Raw genomic sequence first — 22,466 nt, 5'->3', positions numbered from 1 at the left:
ACCATGTTGCTGTGAGGCATCAGTGCTAACCGCAGCACCGCTGTGCTGCCCAAGAGATATTACCCTGTTTAAATAAATTGATTCTTGTTGATTGCAAACAGAATTCGACCCAGAGATCTCTTTATGGAGCTGCAGTCTCTGTAAGTGTCCTGATACCTCCACCTGTTACCTCCACCTGTTACCGCCACCTGTTACCGCCACAGAGCCTTCTGAAGGAATGCTAAAGACACCTTTAATAAATAAGAACACAAACCCCTGATTTTAGGCGCAGCTGAGACACTAAACTGTTTCTTTGCGTTCAGCCCTGCATGTGAGCCCTTTGTCCACCAGAGGGCGCACTCTGCACATTAACGTCACACTGAGGGACGCAGCGCAGCTGTTTGCATGTGGCGCTGATCACAGCCTCAGAGGTGGAGTCATGAAGCTTTGTTTGCGGTTTCTCGGTGTGCTTTCAACGGAACATACCGGAGCCGGTTCCGCTTACCAAGAATATTATCATAACCTGACAACATGAAGCTGACATCAGACCTCTGCAGGTGTGAAGCATGCCTCTGTGAAACCACAAGAGGCGCGCGCAGCTATAAATAACCACATAATTAAAGGTGTTGACAGGGATCTGACACTGTGGTTAGAGCTGTGCTCCCCGGAGCCCCCTTTGGTTTAAAAAGCTCCGCTGCACTGCAGACCCCCCCTCCAAAAGCACCCGAGTGGCCTCAGAGCAGGCGCGTGTGTGGCTCATTAACGGAGGAGGTGTCACATGTGAGGACTGTCATGATCTTATTGTGCATCTCGATGTCCTTCAGTGACGGCGCCAAACCTTTGGTGCCTTTTTCCTTCAGAGTAAAGTTAAAGTCATAAATGAGCTTCAAAAGACTCAATTAAGCTGTTCATAGAGCCAAGAGCCCGCCTCCCCGCAATAATAATAATAATAATATAATAATGGACATGAAATCTACTTTCTTCATTCCTTTCCCTTCTTTCATATTGTCTCATTTCCTTCCTTCTTTTCTCTTTTCCTCCTTAATTCCTTCCTTCCTACTGGCCTTCCTTCCCATTTGTTCCTTTTCTTTCTTTCCTTGTGTATTAGTCCCCTTTCCATCCATCCTTCCCTTCTTCCTAATTTCCTTCCAGATCTTATTTTTTCCTGGTTTGAATGTTTATGTTGGAACAACAAAGCTGAAACTTGCCCATCAAAAACAACATCATAAATAAATTAATAATCTTTAAAAGTCTGGTGCAGAAACGATAGACTGATTTATTTGATTGTTTTTGGTATTTTTCCTGTTTTCCATTCAAGTTAAATCACAGTTGGTGAAATTATTTTTCCCATGAAGCAAAGCGCCCTCTGAGTAAATGATGGTTTGCAATTACAGTCAGGAGATAATTATGACATATTTAGATCAGCTGCCATCCATCTTCCTGACCGCAGGCTGGAGCCACGCCCTGTTTGTGACGCGGAGGAGGCGTGCGCTCCTGGTGCGTTTAAAACGCGGAGGAGCGCGCCGCCGTGCGCAGCTCCGTGCGGGAACGAGGCGGAGGAGGTGGAGCAGAGCTGTGAGGAAGAAGAGCAGAGCTGTGAGGAAGAAGAGCAGAGAGGCGCTCCTTCACAGGAATACCGCGGCGGAAAAGTTCCCAGCTGTTCCACTAATCCCACGAAGATCAGGAGGACTTCAGGTGGAGCAGAAAGTTCGGAGCTCGGAGGTGAGTTTGAGTTTCACGCGGGGCGGCAGCGAGACTTCAGCGGCTGTTTTTAATATAATCCTCTGAAGGAAAATGTAATCCGCATGTTTTTAATGTTTGCAGTTTCTCAGACTTCTAAACCAGATAAACGCACGAGCCCAGTTTGTATCTCTGCTCCAAACCGCGTGATGTTTCCACAGGACAGGAAACCCGACTCTTCATCACTCTGCAGCTTGATGGCAAAAACACGCAGGACGCGGGTTTTATTCCATAAACATGACATAAATATGAAGTTAAAAACAGAAATGTGCAGCGTCCTTAATATCAGGCTGAGATCGGTCACTTTGTCCTAGTTCACCCATCTGAGGGAGTCCTACATGTTTATTTATGAGGGTCTGTGCAGGAGTTAGTTTTTCCTTAGATGCTAAAACACTGAAACGTCCTCACTAATTTACTCTTTTCCTTATTTACGTTCAGACAGAGCTTTCAGCCAGCTTTAGGCACAGTCTGCAGGTCTCTAACCCTCCTCACTCTCAGCCGTTTCTGAAACAACTACAGCACAGATTTAATTTCTCTCTAATGATGTAACTGAAGCAGCGGGCTGTTGATGTCACAGACTGCGTGTAAAGATGGAGGTAGCCACCGTGACATCACCCACTGGTTAATTGCTGTCATCATCTTGATGTCTGGAAACCAGCTCATTATCTCATGCCATTAGCCAATGAGAATCTCCTCACTTATCATCTTTTTTGGCTCTAATTGGACCATAATTTGCTAAATTAACATCATGATTTATTAGTTAAGACTCAAACGCCGTGATTAAGACCATAAACTCATCAGGAAAGTATTTACTCAGGTCAGAGGTTAAGGGGGGAGCTGGGTCATTTCTCAGACTTCCACACAGTCGGAGTTCAGTTGTAACCGGAGCAGTCGCCCCCTTGTGGCCATCGGTAGGAATACAGGCTCTGTGGTTTATACAGCAGTGAGATCAGGGAGAGTCATTTGAGGCGATCCGGCGTGTTTTTGTTCATGAAAGCCAACAATCTCAGCATGATCGTTAATCTTTATGCACTCGTGTTTCTGTGCATCACTCAGAAACATAAAGGAGGCTGTGCTTCACATTTTAGCAGCTTCAGAGCATAAAAACCAGCCGGTGGAGGTCGGAAAGACTTCAGGACTTTCAGAGCTTCATGTCCCGAAGTCTGCTTTTCATTTTCACGCTGCTGTGTGTAATAAATGCTCAGCACTGTTTGTATGCTGGCTGGTTGTGGGTGTCATATAAGACATTTTGTGGCTTTGAGTGAAGAATCTGCTGGTTTGGGTTTGAAGTTTTGTAAATTTGATTTTTTTTTTGAAAAGGTGGAAAACTTGAAGAAAAGCGTGTTAGCAGATGTGAGCGAGTCCACGGGAGCTCAGCTACAAGCTACAGTCACACACGAGCTGTTTGAGATCAGGACAAAGGCACACAAACACTCGGGTGGGCACAGCCTGGGATCGGACCTTCTGATTGGTAGACAGCCCGCTGTACCACCTGAGCCGCAGCTGACCTGCACAAAGCCATAACTATAAAACACGTGAGACTCGACTTCAGATGATGGCGGCATGTTTGATTATCCCGCTTCACTGATCTGGAGACAGAGTTGGGAGTTCATTAGTTTTTCCAGGTGCGTGCTGCTCAGCCAGGAAACGGCCCAAAGGCGCCTTTTTAACAGGAAGTGGCTGTTTGGAGTTTGTGTAATGAACTCGTTTAGAGATGAGAAACATGCTCAAGTAAAATATCTGCAAATGTAATCATGTTTGCCAGTTTAAGAAATAATATTTAGTGAAGAGCGAGCTGATGAAGTCCTCTGTGGTCCAGCTGGGACATCAGGTCACCTGAGAGAGACTCGACTCTGTGGCCTCAGAGACCCCTAAAGCTAACTGAGGGCAAAGAGCTGAGGTAAAGATGGCGGCTGCAGCCAAAGCAAAGCTCAGTCTTCGGTCTGCTCGCTGCCTGATGTGTAACAGCAACGCTGGGCTGGAGAGGCGAGTGGGACGCTCTCACAGGTGAACGCTCGCTCTGCCTCACCGTCCTCTGCCTTTCAGTACGTTTCCATCACTGTTGGTATCAAATCGACTTTATAAAAATAACTTACAGGTCTGAAAAACCCCTACGTTCTTTCTAATGGCCAGCAGGGGGCGACTCCTCTGCTTAGTCTGATTGTATCTCCAGTTTCAGGATCTTTTTATAAATTAGGGTCAAAACAGGCGATAATTCTCATCAGATCCGCCCACGCTCGTCAGAACGCCACAATCACAGCAACAAAGCTCCTATCAGCACCGAGTGATGTCACAGTGGCCACAGCCATCTTTTATATACAGTAAAGCAGCCAACGTGACCCGCTCCGAGTCGCTGTGAGGTAGAATCTGCAGCTTGTGTCTGATTGGCTCAAAGTGTGACTGACTGGAATGAATATTTATTAGGATCTTTCTATCAGCTTTTCTTTCTTTGCTGCTGAGCTGCGTCTTTTTAATTTGACTGAAACTGTGAGCAGGATCGCCGCGGCCGCGCGAACCCGTGCCCTCGGTGTTAATTAAAAAGAGGCCTGTTTTAATGAAGCGGCACGTCTCTGTGTGAGTCTCCGGAGGAGAAACTGGATCTGTGTGACCGTGTACCCTCGGTGCCGCCGCTGCCCCCGCTCAGCTCGTTTAGTCACTTCACCCCCCCACACTGAAAGGAGGTTACTCGTTAATTACACCTGCAGATTATGGAGGAAGCGTCACTGAGCCGGGGCTGAAGGAACAGAAAGGAGGCGCTTAATAATTTCAGAATAAAACAACCTGTACAGAGTTCCTCCAACAGGCTGAAACGGCTGCAGACTGCCTGCATCCTTCCTTTCCTTCTTACCTTCCTTTCTCCTTCTGCCTTCCCTCCTTTCCTTTTCTTCCTTTGGTCCTGTTCCCTCTGTCCTTCTTAATTTCCTTCCTTCTTTCCTGTTGTCTTTTTTCCTACTTTCTTCCTGTTTCCTTTGATCTTCTTTCCTTCCTACCATTCCTTTCTTCATTCCTACCATCTTTCCTTCCTTGCTTTTCCCTTCCTTTGCCCTTCTTTCCTTCCTTCCTTCCTTCCTTCCTTCTCTAAACCATACAGGAGCTGAAGCCAGGATGGGGGTGTCACTATAACCAGTGAGAGGCTGCTGCTGTGTTAGAGGCCAAACGGGGACTTTGTGTTTATGACTGAGCTTCAGCCGACGAGCTGGGAGGAAAATAAATGAGATGTCGACAGCTGAGCTTCATAAATACCTTTAAAGCTTTTTGATCTGGAGGAACAAGAACAAACCTCTGCAGGGCTGCAGGCTCTGCCGTGCAGCGCTGCAGGTCATAAGTTTAAATAGCAATAAATAAAAAAGCAGGTGATCCCAAACCAGAAGAAGAAACACTGAAACAAGGAAGCTTAGAAAGAGTAAGAGCTGCTGATCCGCCCTGTGACACGTGAGGCTCTCAGACCGTTTCCTTCAGACTGATTGAGGTCCTTCTTGACGTGAGACATCCGCCAACATCTGGGGAAAATGAGCCGCTCTCGGCTCCGTCAGCCTGAAACTGGATCAGATTCATCGGTTTCTCCTGCTTTTATGTAGCTGTCGCATCCAGCTGTTCAGGATCAGAGCTGCACGAGCAGCTGACGAAGACAGAAGCTGCAGTCTTCTGGGTGTCATCACTGTGTGTGTGCGTCACACATTTATCACAGCCTCGGTGTGGTTCTCTCACTCCGACGCCACGAGTCTGTCAGCAGAGCCAAACTTAAAACTTCAGCGTTTCAGCCTCTGAAGCTGAAAATCAGGAGATCAGACCTGAACGCTCAGGAGGGAAGCTTGTTTTAGAGGAAGCAGACACACAACCTGCAGATATTCAGGAAAAATGTCGCCTGTAAAAATAAATCAGTTTCCTGTGGTGGAAAACACGAGACAAAGAAACACAACCTCCTTCAGGAAACACGACCGTGTTTCAGGAATCACGACGCCGGAAACAAACGAGGTTCCCAAAAAGGTTCTTGAACACAACGGTTCTGGAAAATAAGGCAACGATTTGGAAAAGAAACATTTTAGAAAACACAACAACAAAAATGGCATTGACACACACACACACACACACACACACACACACACACACACACACACGTTTCAGGAATCACGTTTGCAGAAAACCTCAAAGTTTAAAAAAAAAAAGCTAAATTTTCTCGTTAAACACAACAAAGAAATTCCAGAAATTCCCCAAAATCCCAAACACAGAAGTTTGGTGATCACAACAATATTCCATAAAAACACGACAACTTTTGAGATGACACAGCAGCAGAACATCTGTCAGCGCTCCATGAAGGACGTTTCCAGGAAACGTGGTGACGTCTCAAAAAGCCCAAAACAAAACTTCCATTAAACAAAGTCCAGAAATTCCTGCAAACACAAGAAGACAGAATTTCAGGCAACTTTTCAAAAAACAAATGTGTGAAAACACAACAGAACCCAAAATGTGACAAACTTTGTGGTAAACATGGTAAACATAATTAGTTTGCTCACAGAAGCAGGTTTTTACTCAGAGATTTCCTCTCTGCAGATAAATCTGTGGACCTGCTGCGGATAAATCGGAGCCTGGAACATCGCTGGCATCGCCTGAGCGCTGACACACGCCGAGGCTTTGTGCTGCAGGAGATGATTAAAAGCAGGATTTGCATTTTAATTGGATAAGATTTGTATCATTGAGGTTTTTTGGCAGCTGTCTTGGATCTTCTGAAATGAACACAGGTGTTGGTGTGATGATTGCTCCGGCTGCTCCTCCGCAGTTTGTTTCAGGAATGTTTGGACGTTTTTCCGGTTAAAGAGCTCCGTGCTTTTAAAGGTTTCAGACTCATTAACTAAGGGCTCTGGTAAACTGTCTTCATCCTAACGTGTGTGTGTGTGTGTCTGTGTGTGTGTGGGGCAGCCCGGCCTCCTCCACCAGCCGTCCAGAGGAACGGTTTGTGTTCGGATGCCTCTGCAGAGACGAACTCGTGCAGGTTTTTATATCAGGGGTCGGAGCTGTTCAGGCTCCGCAGTCTCGGCCCGCTAATTGATTTCACGGCTGGTGATGTGCCGCCCAGAGGAATCTGGCACCGGGAGCAGGAATTACTGAGGTCACAGAAAAACGCCCAGTAGGAATAAAACCAGTATTAATGACATCATGATGACCTCTCATGCTAATGGGGGAGTGAGGTCAGAGGTCGAACCAGCTCAGCAGCTAACAGCTGGTTGCTGGTCGATATTCTTTACGTCTGATTGGAGACGATCATTTTGACTCGGGACCTGCTGATTGGCCTGAATTTGCTCCGAGTCGTTGGATCTGTGCCGGATCACTTCCTGTTCATACAGCCAACACTGAACGAGACAGAACGTCACCCACCTGTCGCTTAAAGCACCGCCCCCTTCATTATGCATAACTCCGGGTTGGGACGGCGTTCATGGTGATGTGGTGCCAGGAGCCACGTTTGGACCATGTTATAGAAAAGTTGACACCTGTACAGGTGGGTGAAAGGTGAAGCAGTTTATGACATTTTAACACGAGTTTATGGAGATTCACTGACTTATGGAGCCTCAAGTGGACATTAGAGGAACTGCAGCCCCAGATGTTGCTGCTTGAATAAAATATGAGTTTTATCTAGTTGCTGATTTAAAGTCGTGATGCAGAAGGTTTGACTCTACTGTACCAGGCCTTCAGTTCATCCTCTGTCTGAAACTAGCTGTTTTAGCTCCTCCCCCTTTAAGCCAACTTTCTAATGATTGGCTGCCCCTCATAAACAGAAGTGTGTGTGTGTGTGTGTGTGTGTGTGTGTGTGTGTGTGTGTGTGTGTGTGAGAGGCTTCTGAAGTAACTGTATTCAGGATGTACACGGGGAGTACGTGTACATACACTGACCTCCTCATCTGAGACTCTGACCATGTTTCATGTGAACGTCCACCTTTGGAGCAATGGAGGAAAAAGGAAGCACAGCTGAACCCCTCCCGTGTTTAGGTTCAGGCCTTTCTCTGGTCGTGGTTCGTGTCTGTGGGCAGTCCTGCTGAGCACTACAAGCTGAAGATACTGAAAAGGAGAGAATTTAAGGTAAAGCGATGAGCTCGAGTTTCACCGGGTTTAAATCTGTGGCCTCACTTCTCATTGAGAGGCTCATTCGTGGCCGAGCCATCACTAATAAGAAGGTCCCAGCGCGTGTGGCTGTTTGCGGTTTGAACGCAGCCTTGGGCTTCTTAACACGGTGTTCCTGTGGCTGATTAGAGCCAGGTGTCTACTCTAGGAAATGAGGGTACTGAGGGCAGCCCGCCCGCCGCAGAGGACCAGCTGCTGCTCGCTGCAATCTCAAATGATCTTGTGGGAAGGCTAGTCGTAAAGCTAAACATGCCCTTGCTGAAATTAGACGCTCCGGAGGACAAATTGTGCTGTTGTTGCTCATTTGGAAAATGAAATCTAGCCCTGCAATTATTTTATGTTGTTGTTGGCCCTAATTATAAATCATGGACGCGGCTGAAGAGGCAGTGTTGCTGACTCATTGCTGAGCAACACACACACACACACACACACACACACACACACACACACACACACACACACACACACACACACACAGCTATGGTCGTACTCAAAAGCAATATTATTCCCAGCTGTGCATGAAATCAGCTCGGCTCTGTAATGGAAAAATGAGAGTGAGGAGGAATATGCTGAACGCTGCCTGATGGTACATGTGTTTCCATAATGTTTGAAAGCAGATGAAGGAAAGACTTCGGAGCAGATTCCCTCCTCGGGGGGCCGTTTCTGTGCAGGGCCGCGCTCGTGTTTGCACATTCCTGTTGGGGGCAAAAAGCCACATTTGGGAACGTGCTCCTGCCTCACACATACTTTATGTGCACAACACCAAATGTCTTTTTTAAAGATGTGGGTGCAGCCTCATTGAAGAACGGCACAGGCAGAGCTTTGGGATTACCACAGACTGTACATAAAAGATGGACGTAGGCATCTGCCCTGGGTCTCCGTCCAGCTGGAGATGCACAAAACACCTCAGCTAGGAGGGGAAAATAAGAGTTGCAGCTATGGGCTTTGAGTTTGCATACCTAATAAAGACTTTAAGGAGGCCCAGCTTTCTAAATTTCATATCAACACACGTATTCTCACCATTTCCCGCGCTTCCTCTTTCTTCCCTCAGGTGGCGATGGTGAACAGCAGGGTGGAGGCACCCACGGTGGCAGTAATGGGCGGCGGGACGGCAGGCCGGTCGTGCGCGGGATGCGGGGGTCGGATCGCGGACCGCTTCCTGCTCTTCTCCATGGAGCGGTACTGGCACACGCGCTGCCTCAAGTGCTCCTGCTGCCACGCTCAGCTGGGCGAGTACAGCAGTACCTGCTACAGCAAAGGCGGCATGATCCTCTGCAAGAACGACTACATCAGGTGGGACTTCTTCAGACACACAAAACCTCTGCTGTTCAGTGTGTGTGTGTGTGTGTGAGGTGCAGGGGGTTTGTGGGAGTCTCCAGGGAAAACTGAGGGCTGGATGTGGAAAGGCCTGCTGAGGAGGACCCTGAGACACAGCAGACTTTGTGCATCAGGCCAGTAATAATACAGCAGCCTCTCATGACATAAATAAAGCTCTGACTGTTCGCTCAGATTACACCACAATCTGCAGTAAGATACACTGAATAATCATGAGAGGTCTGCTGTGTGTGAAGGAAATTCAGTCCAGCCATAAAATGGGATGTTTATCCAGGTGCATATAAATGTCCGTGATTAGTATTCATGTGGTTTTGCAGTGGTGTGACTCCAAATTAAAAGCTGGACTCTCACAGGTTCCTGTTTATTCATGCCGGGCTCATGTTTAAGCTCATTCAAACTCATCTGAATTGAAAACGGCTTCACGGATGGAAACATCTTTTACAGGATGAGCTGTCAGAGCAGAAATGAACAGTTTTGGAGTCTGTAGCTAATCTCCACCTGATTAACAACTGTATGAAGGGTGGATGTTTGTGTACCTCACCTGGTAAAATCCCATTTTCCGGTCCTGGTGAATGAAACGAAGGATTTGAGCACCAATTATTTGTTGACATCACACCCAAACATCTGAGGATGCAGTTTAACCAACTAGCAGCCGTTGGCTTTCTCCAGCCTCTCATCCAATTATGGGCACTTCTGGTTAAAATAAATAAAAATGTAACCGGGGGAGAGGTTACACTGGCAGTGTCCATCTTCTGTATACAGTCTATGATTTTGGGTCACTGCAGCACCCTCTAGTGGTCAAAACTTGGTTTTGATCAATTAAGGCGATGCCCCTTTTTGACCTCACTTCCTGTTTTGTCAGTTTTGATTGGCTGAACATTATTTGCACCAGTTTGTTAAAGATTGGAAACCTTTTGGACATTCATGGAATCCAGTATCCTGGAGACTGACGTCACAGGGTGTTTTAAACTGCTGCAGAAATCCAACACTGCCTCTTTGTTTTGGCCCCATCAGCAGTGATGCAGGTGCCACTGTGGGGCCTGTCCTGCTCTGGTGGCTTTGGAGAACCAGCCTACATTTAGACGGGCTTGAAAACCAAATGTTAGGCAGCATTTTGTGGTGTTCAAGTGCTGGTGTTTTGGCACGAGCCTGTTTTTCACTGGAAGTGCAGCGAACGATCACTGCATGCGTTTCCAGCCCCGAAGGAGCCTGATTTAAATCCACTCTGGACTTCCATGCCACTTCAGAATCACAGCAGCCTCATATTTCTCACTTGGCAGCCATTTGTTCCGTTCTGTGGCAGGAGTGTAAATATAGAGCTCAAAATATGTATAAAAAGGCCTACAGTGGAGTCTGGCTAATTTGTCGAGGGGGTGGGAGGGAGCCTCCATCCTCCATCCACCCCACGAACTCAAAGCTGCAGTCACCGACCAACAGGAAACCCAGGGGGAACAGATCCGGCCAAACCCGGAGCTGAGGCGGGCTTACCTTAGGTCTGGTTTGGGGTCAAGTCCTTAGATTCATCATGCCACTAAAGAAAGATGAGCCTTAACTGAGACTGTGTGTGTGTGTGTGTGTGTGTGTGTGTGTGTGTGTGTGTGTGTGTGTGTGTGTGTGTGTGTGTGTTAATTAAGGAGGACAGGGATCCTCTCAGGCACGCTCATTAAATGACTGTTTGGATTAAGATAAAAAATTCATTACTCTGTGGAGTCACTGAAAGGCGAAGACAATGGCAGAGAGAGACGCCAAAGTGGTCAAGTGAGTGTCACAGGGTTTGGCGTGAGTGTGTAATGAAGACAGCAGCTTCCTTTAAAGGTTCAGCTCAGGCGCTGACCTTCCTCCAGGTTCAGACTGATGAGGACCGGCTGCTGCTGCCACACTGAAACACCCCGCAGCTCATTCCCTCAGATTGGACCTTTTATGGCTGCTAAAGACAGATGATATATAAATGATAGAAGAAAGCTTTGCAGCTGTAATCATAAATGGTGTTATATCGTCACTGACCCCAGTGTGCTGTGTTTATCTGAGTGTGTATCTGAGGGGAACGGGGATGTTTTGTGGGTTTCAGGCTCTTGAACCCAAACCCGAGGCTCTGCTCGTACCTGTTAGTCAGATCACTGCGGAGACGACTCCATTATGCAGACGTTATAAAGTGTTTGGTTTCATCTGCAGGCTGTTTGGGCACAGTGGAGCCTGCAGCGCTTGTGGACAGTCCATACCTGCCAGCGAGATGGTGATGCGAGCACAAGGCAACGTTTACCACCTGAAGGTGAGCGTGATCTCGTATCAGTCTGGCGGCGTCAGTCGGTCAGGAAGTGCTGACGATGAAGCTTTTAATCGTTCTTTTCTTTCTTTAGTGTTTCACGTGTGCGACCTGCAGGAACCGCCTGGTTCCCGGCGATCGGTTCCACTACATCAACGGGACGATCTTCTGCGAGCACGACCGGCCGGGAGGAGGCCTGATCAGCGGGCACTCTACTCCTCTGCAGGCCAACAGCATCATGTCTGACCAGAAGGTGAGAGGCTGCTTCTTTACTCTTGGACATGAATCTGACTCTGTGCTCCTCCACGGCTGAGACAGAGCTGGAGTCTCAGCATTAATTCAAGTGTCTGAACACAAATATGGTTGGGATCAGCCACTGAGGAACGTGTGTGCACCGTTCAGAGGCTCGAATGGAATCAGACGGTTCAGTCAAAAGTTGCTTCATCAGCAGCTGAGAGTGATTTTTCTCCATGGCTGGTTAAAGATCTGGAGATGATTCCAAATGTGGTATTTGCACCTGGGAGTGGTTTCTGTGAACACACGCGAACATGCTGGTTAAAGAAGCTCTTAATGAAGCGAGCTGATTGGTGGGTTTGTTCAGCAGTTTGAGGCTGCTTAGTTTAACCTTTCATACAGATTCATGTCCAAGCTGCTGGTGAGTGAGGTTCATAACCTTCTCTCTTCACCCTCCACAGGTCTGCTGAGGAAGAGGACGGAAAACCAAACGTGTGCCTTCTCCCCCCACCTTTCTCCTTTGGCTCCTCTTCACCCTCCTCCCCCTCACCGTAAATCCCATTGGTCACCCTCCCTCTGATCTGATGGACTCCTGCCGCTGGTTCAGATTTTAACTTCCCAACAGAGACTCTGAGGAGTAAACCTGAAGGAGCACTGTTGGGATTTCACTGATTAGCTCTGGCCTGGCTCACAGAGGAAAACTGGAACTCTCCCATTTGTGATTCTAATGGAATCTCCTTCACCCAGCCAGCTGCTCACAGTGGACGCTGAATGAGGAGGACACTAAAAGCAATGTGACTCCTGCAGGAGGTGAACTACGTATTTACTAAAACCTTTTTTTGGTTTGAGTAAAACTCGTCAGGGTCTGTCACGTCCTCATTTTAGCTACTCGAAGTTTCCTTCAACACGCTGACAGACGACTGGACATCAACTCTGTACTGACTTAAAGACGATTAATCTGTGTGCTTCTCTGTGAAATATGTTAGTAAGTTAGTAAGAAGTCGCCCCCTAATGGCCGTCTTCCCAACCACAGACAGGAGGATCGATTTCTCCATGAATTATACGACTGTTTTTCCTGGTTTCATTAAACTGAGCATAGCCTTATTTCAGTGCATCTCATATGTGGCTCTATGAGAGCTCCTTTCGCCTGTGCAAGCTGCTTTGCGACCCACCTCCACCTTAGCTCCTCTTTCTAATGGTGTTTCCAACGTTTTCAGTGTCATATCTGCTGTGATATGTTCATGTGTGCAGGGAGATATACTGCCATAAATATAAATTACTACAAATGGAAATAAGTCATCTTTTGACTGTAGTGTCAAAACGGGGACAGACCCTTTAACTAATCAAAGACCTTTAATCTTAATGCTCCCTGCTCTCAGGGAGTGCTTCCTCATTGGTTATTTGTGTGCATTTTAACTATTTAAACTACTATGACTGAAATTTGATATTTGACACAAGTGGCAGGATTTTCCCTTTACAGACTTTTATTGTGAAAAACCCATCAGCTGATGCAGATGTTGACTCTGAACAGTTTCCTCCTTCATAGCAGTTGTATCGTTTATAACTCACCTGTTTGGGTTTTATTAAGACTTAGAATAATAGGCTTGCTCACCGGCTTTAGCTGAATTAGTGCTCCACCCTCTGGTCCAGTCATGGCTCCAACAAACCAACAAGGCGGTGGACAAAGAAGCTGAGGATGCAAAATGATGGATCTACCTTTTTCCTTTTACTAAGAATTAAGAGTGTGAAGGTAACATTCTTCATCTGTTGTTGTTGTACTGATGGCATTAGTGCTGTGGAAGCTTTATCATGTGAACCATTGTAGGATGAAGATGTAGCACGCTAAAGTTGAGTCCACCTGTCTCTGTGTGCTGATGGCAATTATTAAACAACTCACACTGATTATTTGAATAAAGACTTATGTGACACTCTGAGGTGTTCAGTCTGTGCCACTGTCTCATTTTCCAGTACATGTGATGATAACGTGAAAATGCTAACGGACTTTATTGTTTTGAAGAACTGTATTAACGGTGAGGTCTCTTCTTTAAAGATGGCTTCCTGTGGTTTTTGTTGTTTCCTGTTTCAGAGCTCGACGTTCACATTTAAGCCGACCACAGTTTCAAATAATGTGTGCAAACAGTCCCTGTCAAAGTTCAGGCTCTAAACTCTGAGTTATACAAGTTTGTTTTTTTTCTACTTCTTTCTGTGTGATGTCAGAGAGGGGATGAGCCCCGCCCACTTCTGTTCACATGGGGCAGCCCATCAGAAGAAAGGGGGGAGGAGCTAAAATAGCTTTTGTCTTTGAGGGTGAACTGACAGGTTTCAGACAGGGTTTTCTACTCTTGGATCTGTATGATGTCATAGAGGGGATATCCCTAATATGGTCATCTCGGATACAGAAGCTCCACCCACCTGCTGTCCAAACCTTCTGTTTCTGAGGGGCAGCCATTCAGAACGAGGTCAATGTGCCTGATGTTTGAGCGGTATCTCTGCTGGTGTGTCAGCCTCACTCTGGACTTTTTTTATGACAGGATTTGATTGGCTCGCAGATCTTTTCAGTGCATAAGCAAAATTCTGGCTTTATAATCATCCTGTGAAAAAATCTCTTCATTTTAGTAGGAGCACAGCTGCCACAGGGCGATGGGGTATTTTTGTCATCCTGCCAGGTGGGCAGGCGGCGTGGACACTCAACTTTGTGAACACAATAAGTCGAGAACGAGGCGACACGGTGACAGTATTCTCCTGGTTTATATCTATTATGATTTTAGCAGCCTCTGGTTCTGACTGCTGGTGAATAAAGTCACTGAGGCTCATCTGCACCCCATTAAGATCCACTGAGACCTGTAATTATGTGTTCTAGTACTTGTTCTTCCAGGGATTCGTGGCACCTAACGATCCTGCTGCCAGGAGGCTGAGGGGGAGTGCTGACGGCTGCCAGGATTTCCTTCAGGTGTTGATGCTTCTTCCAGACATCAGGAACACGTCGAGGCTTCTTGCAGTGATTTCTCAGTGTGTTTGGAAAGATTACTCAGCAGCAGCAGCAGCGTAAATGTCCACTGCAGTAATTCTCTCTCCTGCAGTGCGTGAACCATCGTTTCTGTGTTGATTCTTGTGAGTTTAGAGTCCTTTCAGAAGAACTAATAATAATGATTCAGTCATTCAGCTCACATGTGACAAGTGTGTGATTGGGCTAAAGAGCTAGCTGTAGCTGCCTGAGACGGAGGGCTAAGTAGGGAAGAAACGCTTGTGGTTCTCAGACAAACATGGCTGATTACCCACAGGAATGGGATTTCAAAGGCCTGAGCCGAGGCCATTACAGAAGCAATTAAAGTGGGATGCGCTGGAGGCCTGCGCGGGCTTTAGCTGCACTCCAGTGTTGCAGCCTAATGAGGCCTAATCTGGTGAGCTGGTCTAATTAAAAGGGAGGGTTGTTTTTTCCTGTGGGCTCCAGGCAGCCAGCAGTTTGTGGTCTCCATAGCTGTCTGAGACAAAATAAAAAATCAAATACCAGAGAGAAGACATGCATTGTTTTCAGCCATAAAAATGCTCCGATTCCTCTTTTCTGTGTCCCTTCAAATTAAAACTTTTTTTTACATGCTCTCTGATCCTTCCAGGCTCTCGGCTCTGATTGCTTTCTGGCATGAAACATGCCTTAAATGAGGCTTTTTACATGTTTTTGGCATGGAAACTACGAGATCACGCTAATTTTGGGATCTCTCACCCCCTTTTTTCCTGTATTGTTTTTATGCAGCTTTCTGCAGAGCTAAATTAAAGGCTGGAAATGAGGCACACAGAACAGGCAGAGGCACACATGAGTAGCCAGCTGCGACTCCTCAAATTAACGGGGCCCGGAGAAGTCGGCAGCTCCCTCTCACAGGGTTAGTCCAATTAGCTTCACATTCACAGCAACAATGAGGCTTTTAATGGTGGTGATTCAGAGAGCTCTTTCATAATGATGGAGGGCGAGCACATTCCTCTGGTTTTTCACTCACGACTCCGCTGTAAGCCTCGAGTCTCACCAGTTTCTCCAGATTCAACTCGAATCCTGTTTAAGTCAGGCTGGTGCTCCACTTCACTGCAGAGGTGATAGGAAGCAAAAATATCAAACACAGCCTGAGTGATCGTCTTCTTCTTTCATATGTATCATGTTCCAGTGATGTATCTTAAAGCGGGCTACAGTTTCAAATAATGAGGTCAGTGTATGAATAAGTAATCCATGTGAGCCAACAGCTAAGGCTTCAGACTGCTCTAAACTTCATTTTTTCAACTCTAGGATCTCCATGATGTCAGTGAGACACACAGAAGCCCCACCCACTTCCAATTACAAGGGACAGCCAATCAGAGGAAAGCGGGCTTAAAGGGGGAGGAGCTGAAAATGCCTGTTTTGGATAGAGGATGAACTGAGGGGCTGAACTGAGGCCCAAAAATAAGATAAATAAGGATTATTTTAAACTTTGAATCATGTTAAGCTGATCTAGTAGAGTCCAAGAATAAAGAAAAAAAGGTAAGGCGCTGGAAATGAGCAAGTTAAAATTTACTGTTATCATATTTTATCCAAGCTTCAACCTCTGGGGCTGAAAGATGAAGTGCTAAAAGCTGCAGTTCCTCTAATGGCCACTTGAGTTGTCTACATAGACCCTCATGTTAAAATATCCAACTTCACAGCATTAATACACTGTTTTGGTCTCTATAGGCAGTTTTGTCCTTAATTACTGTTGGGGGTAAATTTCTCCAAAATTCACCTGTTTAAATTTCACTTAGCATTAATGTTTACATCATCACAGGTGATGAAGCCACAGGGAGGGGATATACCTAATATGGTCATCTGAGGCAGCCAGAAGCCCCACCCTCTTCTCTTTTCAAGGGGAAGCCAATTAGAAGCAAATTTAAAGGGGAGGGAGAAGAGAGCTAAGAGAGCAATGAAAAGGTGTTCTACTATAATATTGTATATACAGACAAGAGGACCAACAGACAGACTGGTGTGACATCAGGAGTGACGTGGACGCTGTGCTGCATTGTTGTGGTGAAGAGAGAAAGAAAGAGAGTGAAAGTGAAGCTGGTGATCGTACGTTCCCTCATCTATAACCACGAGCTTTGGGTCGTCACCAAAAGAATGAGATCATAATACAAGCAACGGAAATGAGGTGTGGACTGTCCCTTAGCGAGGGTGAGGAGCTCGGTCATTCAGGAGGGGCGCAGAGTAGAGCCTCAACGCCTCATACAAACAAGCCAGATGAGGTGGTTCTAAATGTGACCAGGATGCTTCCTGGGTGAGGTGTTTCGGGAATGTCCAACTGGGAGGAGGCCCTGGGGCAGACCCAGTAGACACTGGGGAGATTACATCTCTCAGCTGGCCTGGGAACCCTTCAGTGTCCTCCTTAAAGAGATGGAAGTCTTGGCATCTCTGCTTAGTGAGGAGATGGATGGATGGATGGATGGATGGAAACAAAGAAAATTGAGGCTTTATGAAGAGTTGGTGTTGTGGTGGCTTTGTCCATCCTTTATATACAGTCTATAAGCAGAATAAAAATGGGAGCGGTGAAAATGAGCAGGTTAATTCACCCAAATCCCGCTCTCCTACATGCTTCTGGTGTTATGCAGCAGCACATTTTTCTTACCGTGGCTAATCTGGGTTGTGGGCAGAAGAAGGCGTAGCACTGATTACTGCGGTGCCTCACCGGTAATCCTGTATCTGCGAACAAAGGTCCCATTGTTTCTACATTTTCCCTGAGAAATCCGCCCAGGAGAGTCCAGAAAAGTGACCATGTGTTGGAAATGGAAACATTTACCTTTTTAAATAAAGGTAAAAATGTAAACTAAAAAAATAAAGTAAATCTAACGCTGCTCTGTGCAATGAGATCAGCAAAAATTTGTGTTTTATTTCACGAGTTAAAAAAACTGCTTTTCTGCTTTTGTGCCCACGGGGTGATGAAATGTCTAAAATGTGACAGAAGCATACAGAGGATTAAAGAAGCACTGCAACATGCTTCATTCTTCACGTGTGCAGGATAACATGAGGACAAATGTAAGTCATACCCTCAGAAACTTTCATTCTCCTCGTCTCACGTCTTTGCAGCGCTGCTAATTGGCTCTTGAATTCGTCGGGCTAATTAGCGAGATGCAGATGAGGCTTGATTGGCTCGAGGCCGGCATGGAACTCGCACCGTGAAGGCAGGTTGGGAGCCCCCCCCCCCCTTTCTTATCAAGATATGGAGATAATTGCAATTAAACTCATTTGCATGCATTAATGAATTTGTCTTATGCTTTTCAAGATCACAGACGTGGAGTAAATAATTGATTTCCTATCAGCACGGACAGGCTGAGCATGTCAGGCTGCCTTCATCACCGCCGTGTGAAGTCACCACACTGAAAGCCGCCTGTGCAGCTACACCACTCTCCTCCTGACTTCATTAATGTTCACTACAAACACAGAAATATCAAAAGGAGGTATATCACAAGCTTTGGATTAAATAAAAAATCTGAAATCGGTGTCCAGGACTGTGCTGTAACAAAACAATTATGTAGCTCGGTGAGCCGCTTCAAGATGAATTATTAGAGAAACTTGTTGGATAATTTCATAAGAAATATGGAGAGTTTCCACTGTGGGAACTTTCCCTGGGGAGCAGAAACTGTTGGAAGGACTCAGGGTCTCAGTAATGTGACGGGTAGATTTTTCTGGTGGGTGCAGGAAGAGGAACTGAAGTCAAAAATGGCATCAGCTGCTACTGTAAGCCAGAAAAAGTTATATATCTTAGTTTGCTTCATGCTGTGTCCCACTGAGGCAGCTGCCACGGCTGAAACATGACTGAAAAAATTACGTTTGCATTATTAGGGGTGTGGCCTCATTGATTGACAGGTGGATGGCGACACAGGTGGCTGTAGCTGCTTCACTGTGAACTGGACCTCTGCACAGTGTTTGTGCTGTTGGAGCCTTTTGGAGCTGCCAGGTGCAGCAGAGGTGCCTCTCTATGATTTGCACCAAAGCAGGTGGCGTGCAGACCGACACCCCTGAAGTGAACTTATTGGATTTATTGAAAATGTGATGCATTAATGTCAGGTGGATGTGGAAGAAAGGGGTCATTGTTAAAGGTGTAAAGATATGAGTCTTTGAGCAGAGCCTGTAGTTACAACCAGAAGACTGCAGCTTCAAACCTTTTGTGTAATCAGGCTTACGGACACACACACACAGTGATCCCAGTGGCCTCACAGCGAGGCCTCCTTCACTGACTGTGGGAAACTGAGCTCCAGAAATCATCTGAAAAACCCACAACATGTCTGAATCATCCACCGAGTGTCCACCGAAGCACCAACAAGAAGAAACGATGGCTAATAAATAAGAAGGTGAAGATAATTTGGTGTTTTATTATGAACACCTGCTCTAAACTGAATCAGGTGGCTGCAGACAGATTGGAGCTCATCAGTGTTTTGGTGCCATATGTGGAGCTTCCTCCATCAGTGAAAAGTGCCACCCTCAGGAGGTTTTTACACATATTGTGTGCAGAGTTTGGAGCAGTGTAATGAGTACAGTAAACACGGACTCAGCAGCAGGTCTCCACTAAGTTTGCTGTTATCCAGCTGGTGTCAGCCCTTCCTGCCTCACGTTTCTGTACCAATGTCATGGAGCTTGAAAAAAGGCGACTGGACTTCTTTTAGTTTCTTGAATACGTTCCTCCTCTCATCCGAAACGCTTCTTCAGTTCTCAGACCAAAGGTGGAGAGACCCAGGTATTTAAACCCCTGTGGGCGTAGTCCCCTGGAGGTGGTTATGACCCTCTGTTGTTCATGTGCATAATCACATGTGCCAAGGTGTGAAAGGAGGCGTGGGTCATTACAATCAGTGGTGTCAGATGAAACCAATTTAGGATTTCACCCCATTGTATCATGTGACCTATTGAGGTCACGTGAACAAAGGTGTGAGGGGGGGTTGAGACGCCTGGGGAGGGAGCTCAGGACAGCACTGTAAGCGGGGGGAAAGTTTGTGTCTAATCTACCTCCTCTGTTCAATGATGGTTGTTCACAGTGGACACAGATGCTTCCTTTACTTTCAAACCATCTGTCTTCTTGGTCCAAAATGTGAACATTGGCATCCTCAAAGAGTGACCTTTGACCTTCAGATGCAGACATACAGCTGAGTCTTGTCCTGTCGAGGTGGCTCTTCTGTGCTGTGTGTTTGTGAAGAGGCTGTTTGGTTTCTCCAGTGTAGAGGTCCGAGCACTCTTCACTGCACTGACAGCAGACACTACATTGCTGATCTTGTGTTTGGGGGGTTTGTTCTTGGGATGAACCAGTTTTTGCCTTCTTATTGGTTTGAAGTATTCTGGGATGCCATGCTTGGAGAACATTTGGAGTTTCTCTGACAAGCTGCCACATAAGGGATGATAATGTTGTTCCTCTTATCCTCCTTATTCTCTGTAGTTTGTGTTTGACCTTCATTCCTGTGCATCTTGGCTGATTTGATGAAGCCCCAGTTGGGGTAACCACATGTTTTTAGGGCTTTCTTAATATGTGTGTCTTCCTTTAGTTTCCCTTCTGCCTCAGAGGGAACACTTTCCACCCCAAGCTTTTGTTCCAGAGGGTGGTGGGAGTCACAGAGGAGATACTGGTCTGTGTGTGTGGGCTTCAGGTAAACTTCAGGTAAGGAATGGTAACTTGCTATCTCTGGTGTCTTCCCTGGTGAACCTTATATTTTTATCCACTGAGTTGATGCGGTCAGTGAAGGCTTCTACTTCTTGGGTTTTGATTTTGACTCAGGTGTTGTCCACATATCTGTACCAGTGGCTAGCTGCCACCCCTTTGAAAGAACCAAGAGCTTTACTTTCCACTTCCTCCATGTAAAGGTTGGCTACAATGGGAGACACTGGGGAGCCCATGGCACATCCATGTTTCTGTCTGTAGAATCCATCATTGTATTTGAAATATGTTGTAGTAAGGCAGGTAAGACTGCCAAACAACACACAGGTGGAGACAATCAAACACTGGTGAAAGTAATGAGGGCGGAGCAGCCAATCACAAAGGAGGGAAAGAGCAAAAGCAGGAAATAAAATCAAAATAAGATACAAGAGAAACTGAACCTTCAAAGTAAAACAGGAAGTAACAAAAGACAAACACTGAGACATGCAGTGATAGAGGAGAATATTGATGGGAGAAAATAACACTGAAGGAACTGAGTCTCTCATCATGCAGTTCAACAGAGTCCAGCTCCACTGTTTTTAACTCAGTCTGTGTTTTGCTCTGGAGACCCTCTGTGAGCCGGACGTCCACCTTAAACCTGCAGAAAGTGGAGACCTGGTTCAAACGCTGCTACCTGGAGCTGACTGAGGCTGCAAAGCAGAACAAGGAGAAGCAGTCCAAAATGGTGGTGTTTGAGTCCATCCAGGGGCTGAGAAACTCAGAGGAAACACAGCATCATTTATCAACAGCAGGATTTATCAGAAAGGGTGGGTGCTCCTCCTTTTACAGCTTTCATTGATGTTTTTTTTTGGGGGGGGGGGGCACTTTTAGGTTTATGATGGTCAGCAAAGTGATGCAAAATGACTGAAAGGATGCAAAACAGTCACAGAGAGTTATAAAGGACTACAAAGTGAGCACACACAGACACTGACTACAACAGGACGTAGAGACATAATAAACCAACAGAAAACAAAACAAAGGGACTTCAAATGAAAAGGATGCTAAGTGAGCACAAAGGCATGGAAAGCAGAAATAAAGAGACACAACAGAAACAGAAAATTATGCAAATCATACAAATGTGCAAGAAACCCCACAGAAAGAAAGAAAAGGACACAAAATGAAGATGAACTTGTTCTCAGTGAAAGCTCATGCTGAGGGTCCCTGATGGGACCAGAGGCCGTCTGAGGCGATGCACCCACAGCAGGAGGTTAGTCACTAAAGTGTTTGGATTACTTGTGTGAGTATTTTGGTGTCGGGGACTCTGAGAGCACGCCCTGAGCTTCTAAAAACTTAGCTCGAAGACGTGCTGCACATGAGCGACGCTCCTCCAAAACTCATATCTGAATGTGCATCCACGGCTCTGAGAGCTGCTATGACATGAAATGGATATGCTGTGAATTTGAGTCTGAAGCAGACGTGTTTTGGTAGGTGATGGAGGGGGAGGGGTGGGGGGGTTGGGTTGGGTGGTAATTCCATCCAATCAGAGTACTTTGAATAATTAAACTGATCAACTTAATTAGCTCAATTAAGTTGATTTGACCACAGAACATTGCCATATGGTGCAAGGAAACAAAAGAGGGGGGAACTAATTAAAAGTAAAATAATGAGGATTTTAATTAACTGGTTCCCCAGACGTCAGCAAGCAGGGATGTGGAGTTGTAATTAAAAAGTCCTGTAGTGCTGGCAACATCCTCTCCCTCCCTGTTTTAATAACGGCAAGGGCTCCATCCATCTAATTAAATCTGTAAATGAATTAGTAACATTGAGGGTCCCTGCTTGAGTTTTACACCCAACCTCCCAGAGCAAACCTTCCAGATACTTCTCACAGTAAAAAAGAAGGAAATGAGGATAAATGGAGGCTTCCCCTGGAAAAAAAGGAAAGAGAAGCGAGTTCAAACATTACACTTAAATATGATGCGTGTGCGCATGGCTTCTTTAACTTAAACACATAAAGCTTGGAGTGAGGCAGCGGGGATCAGATGACCTTGTGTAAAGGAGATCTCAATAGCTAAACACCATATGCAGATTACGATCGAGAGCCTGATAACGTAGAAAAACACACTCCGGCACCATCTGCTGCAGCCACGTCATGTAGAAAACCTTTAAAATGTGACCTTCAGGCAGATCTCGAAC

The 22,466-nt window shown here is 46.1% G+C and overlaps 1 protein-coding gene across 1 annotated transcript; it reads left to right on the top strand.

The window, feature by feature from the left end:
- The first annotated feature begins 1,529 nt into the window (after window positions 1–1,529).
- On the top strand, window positions 1,530–13,598 carry lmo4a (LIM domain only 4a). Its single transcript, XM_030743428.1, has 5 exons — window positions 1,530–1,701; window positions 8,884–9,125; window positions 11,340–11,436; window positions 11,525–11,683; window positions 12,126–13,598. Exons 2-5 carry the CDS (start codon window positions 8,890–8,892, stop codon window positions 12,132–12,134), a joined length of 501 nt encoding a protein of 166 aa, XP_030599288.1. The 5' UTR covers window positions 1,530–1,701; window positions 8,884–8,889; the 3' UTR covers window positions 12,135–13,598.
- The last annotated feature ends 8,868 nt before the right edge of the window (window positions 13,599–22,466 follow it).

The sequence above is a fragment of the Archocentrus centrarchus genome, chromosome 12, assembly GCF_007364275.1.
Source record: "Archocentrus centrarchus isolate MPI-CPG fArcCen1 chromosome 12, fArcCen1, whole genome shotgun sequence".
NCBI lineage: Eukaryota > Metazoa > Chordata > Actinopteri > Cichliformes > Cichlidae > Archocentrus > Archocentrus centrarchus.
This window is presented reverse-complemented; position numbering and strand designations above follow the sequence as displayed.

Excerpts from the sequence above, each read along its gene's own strand:
- lmo4a (XM_030743428.1), top strand. The coding sequence starts at position 8,890 with ATGGTGAACAGCAGGGTGGAGGCACCCACGGTGGCAGTAATGGGCGGC. Across the intron at positions 9,126-11,339 it reads TGCAAGAACGACTACATCAG|GCTGTTTGGGCACAGTGGAG; the intron begins GTGGGACTTCTT and ends TTTCATCTGCAG. Across the intron at positions 11,437-11,524 it reads GCAACGTTTACCACCTGAAG|TGTTTCACGTGTGCGACCTG; the intron begins GTGAGCGTGATC and ends TTCTTTCTTTAG.